The sequence below is a fragment of the Montipora capricornis genome, chromosome 5 (assembly GCF_036669925.1).
Source record: "Montipora capricornis isolate CH-2021 chromosome 5, ASM3666992v2, whole genome shotgun sequence".
Taxonomy (NCBI): Eukaryota; Metazoa; Cnidaria; class Anthozoa; order Scleractinia; family Acroporidae; genus Montipora; species Montipora capricornis.
In genome coordinates this window covers 31,619,780-31,621,603 of record NC_090887.1, presented here as the reverse complement: position 1 = coordinate 31,621,603, position 1,824 = coordinate 31,619,780, and the positions used below count along the sequence as shown (strand labels likewise).

General features: G+C 38.7%; 1 protein-coding gene across 1 annotated transcript in view; it reads left to right on the top strand.

Moving 5' to 3' along the window:
• The first annotated feature begins 1,279 nt into the window (after window positions 1–1,279).
• Window positions 1,280–1,824, top strand: part of LOC138048722 (uncharacterized) — a 1,086-nt gene continuing 541 nt past the window's right edge. The window contains exons 1-2 of the mRNA XM_068894854.1: window positions 1,280–1,463; window positions 1,772–1,824. The exon at window positions 1,772–1,824 is cut by the window's right edge and continues 541 nt beyond it. Of these exons, the coding sequence (XP_068750955.1) occupies window positions 1,290–1,463; window positions 1,772–1,824 (227 nt within the window). The 5' untranslated portion in view covers window positions 1,280–1,289. The remainder of the gene's footprint in view (window positions 1,464–1,771) is intronic.

Here is a 1,824-nt window from a genome sequence, read left to right as displayed (position 1 = left end):
TTATTTATGACACCATTGGAAGAGACCTTGGTTTAGATATCTCCCAATTAAGATTTCACCCATTTCACCGAATAGGTAAGAGAGATGGAGTTAGATGCAGGCCCATTGTAGCAAGGTTTGTCTGCTCCTGTTGATTCTGCAGTTACTCCGTCTGTCGTGAAGATCGAGACAAGGTTTGGTCAAAGACAGGTAAGATTAAGGAATCGAGTGTACACAGAGACGCATATATCATAGAAGATTACGCGAGGGCCATTCAAAAGGAACGCCAAGTCTTAATTAAGGCGATGATGAAGGCTCGCAATGAGCATAATACGACTCAGGCAAAAGTCAAAGGTCGTTACTCTGTACGTCACCGGTGAACGTTTTAGTTTCGAAAATGTACCTGAATATCTAAAATAATCCAATATCCATAATTTATTTAATTTCCAAAACACTATAACACTCGAATATGCCTTTTTGGAACCCATTCAAAACGTATTATAATTTCCCATTTTTCCCCTATATGCAAATTCAGTGTCTAAATGCAGTTAGAATCCATTTCAACACTTTCACAGCGTTTGGAATGCCAGCGCCATATCGACTAATAGTTTTTCGTATTCGTAACTTGCTTTATGTTGTGTTAACGAATGTTTCTTTTTTTTCTCGAGTGAGGTCGACCCAATCTAGCGTAGCATTCAACAGTCTTTTCTTACTGGCTACGTTTAAATTTCTTATAATTAAGCGTCGTGTGTTCGTGAGTGCTCTTATATATTCGCACCTTTTGGTTTACCTGATTTCAACTGTCCTGTTGGGGGTGATAGCTTTTGTCTTCCATGCAATCAGTTTTAAATACCGCAAATTGCAATCATGGATCGCAAAAACTTAAAGTTCAAAGCCATCTCGCTAAACGTTCGAGGTATTCGTGCATTCGAAAAAAGAATGTCTATACTTAATTGGCTGATAAATCAGAGCGCAGATATTTATTTTCTACAGGAAACGTATAGCACGGTTGAAATTGCTAATCATTGGAGAAAACAATGACCCGGTGAGTTTTTCTTTTCGCATGGTTCTAATCATAGCTGTGGGGTGGCTATCCTTGTTCATAAGTCGTTAGACTTCAAGCTTATATCGTCGCGTGTTGACAATGAAGGCAGGTATCTGATCGTAGAATCAATAATTCAAGACACCCCTTTTCTTTTAATAAATATATATGCGCCAAATAGAGTTCTAAAGCGGTGACGTCACGTTACCATGGTGCTAAAAAAATCAGTTCTAAACAAAGGCCCAAAGCGTGACCGAATCCATACAAAATGTCGGCACTCTCGATCGCGTCGCTCATTTCTTTCTTCAGGGAAGAGCAGAAGTCTATTAAGAAGGGCGAAAACCATTACAAATCAGGTCATGTGGAGTCATTTACGTATAGTCATGGTATCTTAAGAGGAGACGTGCACGCAAGCATGCGAAACAAAGTCTACAAAGTCGCGGTGAGTGGAAAGGGTTCAACTAACACTCACTACAGTACAAACGTCGCTTGTTATTTATTTGCTGCTTTGAAATGCTTCTCAGTGAGATTTTTAGGTTGATAGCAGTTCTTTTCCGTAATAATTCAATTGTGGAATAAGTAGATGCGCAAACTTTGCCATCGATATACTTTGTTGTTAAGTTCGTTCGATGTGCATTGGTGTGTTAGTTTGTTCGATACAAGGAATTGTTCTTTTGTTTGGAGTCTTTATAAGAAGTATTTGAAAGTTGCTTTTCATGCTCATAAGCGTAGTTTTTTCTGATTTCCTAGGTTTACTTAAATAGTGAGAATGCCATAAGATCAAGTGAGTGTGAGTGTCCAAG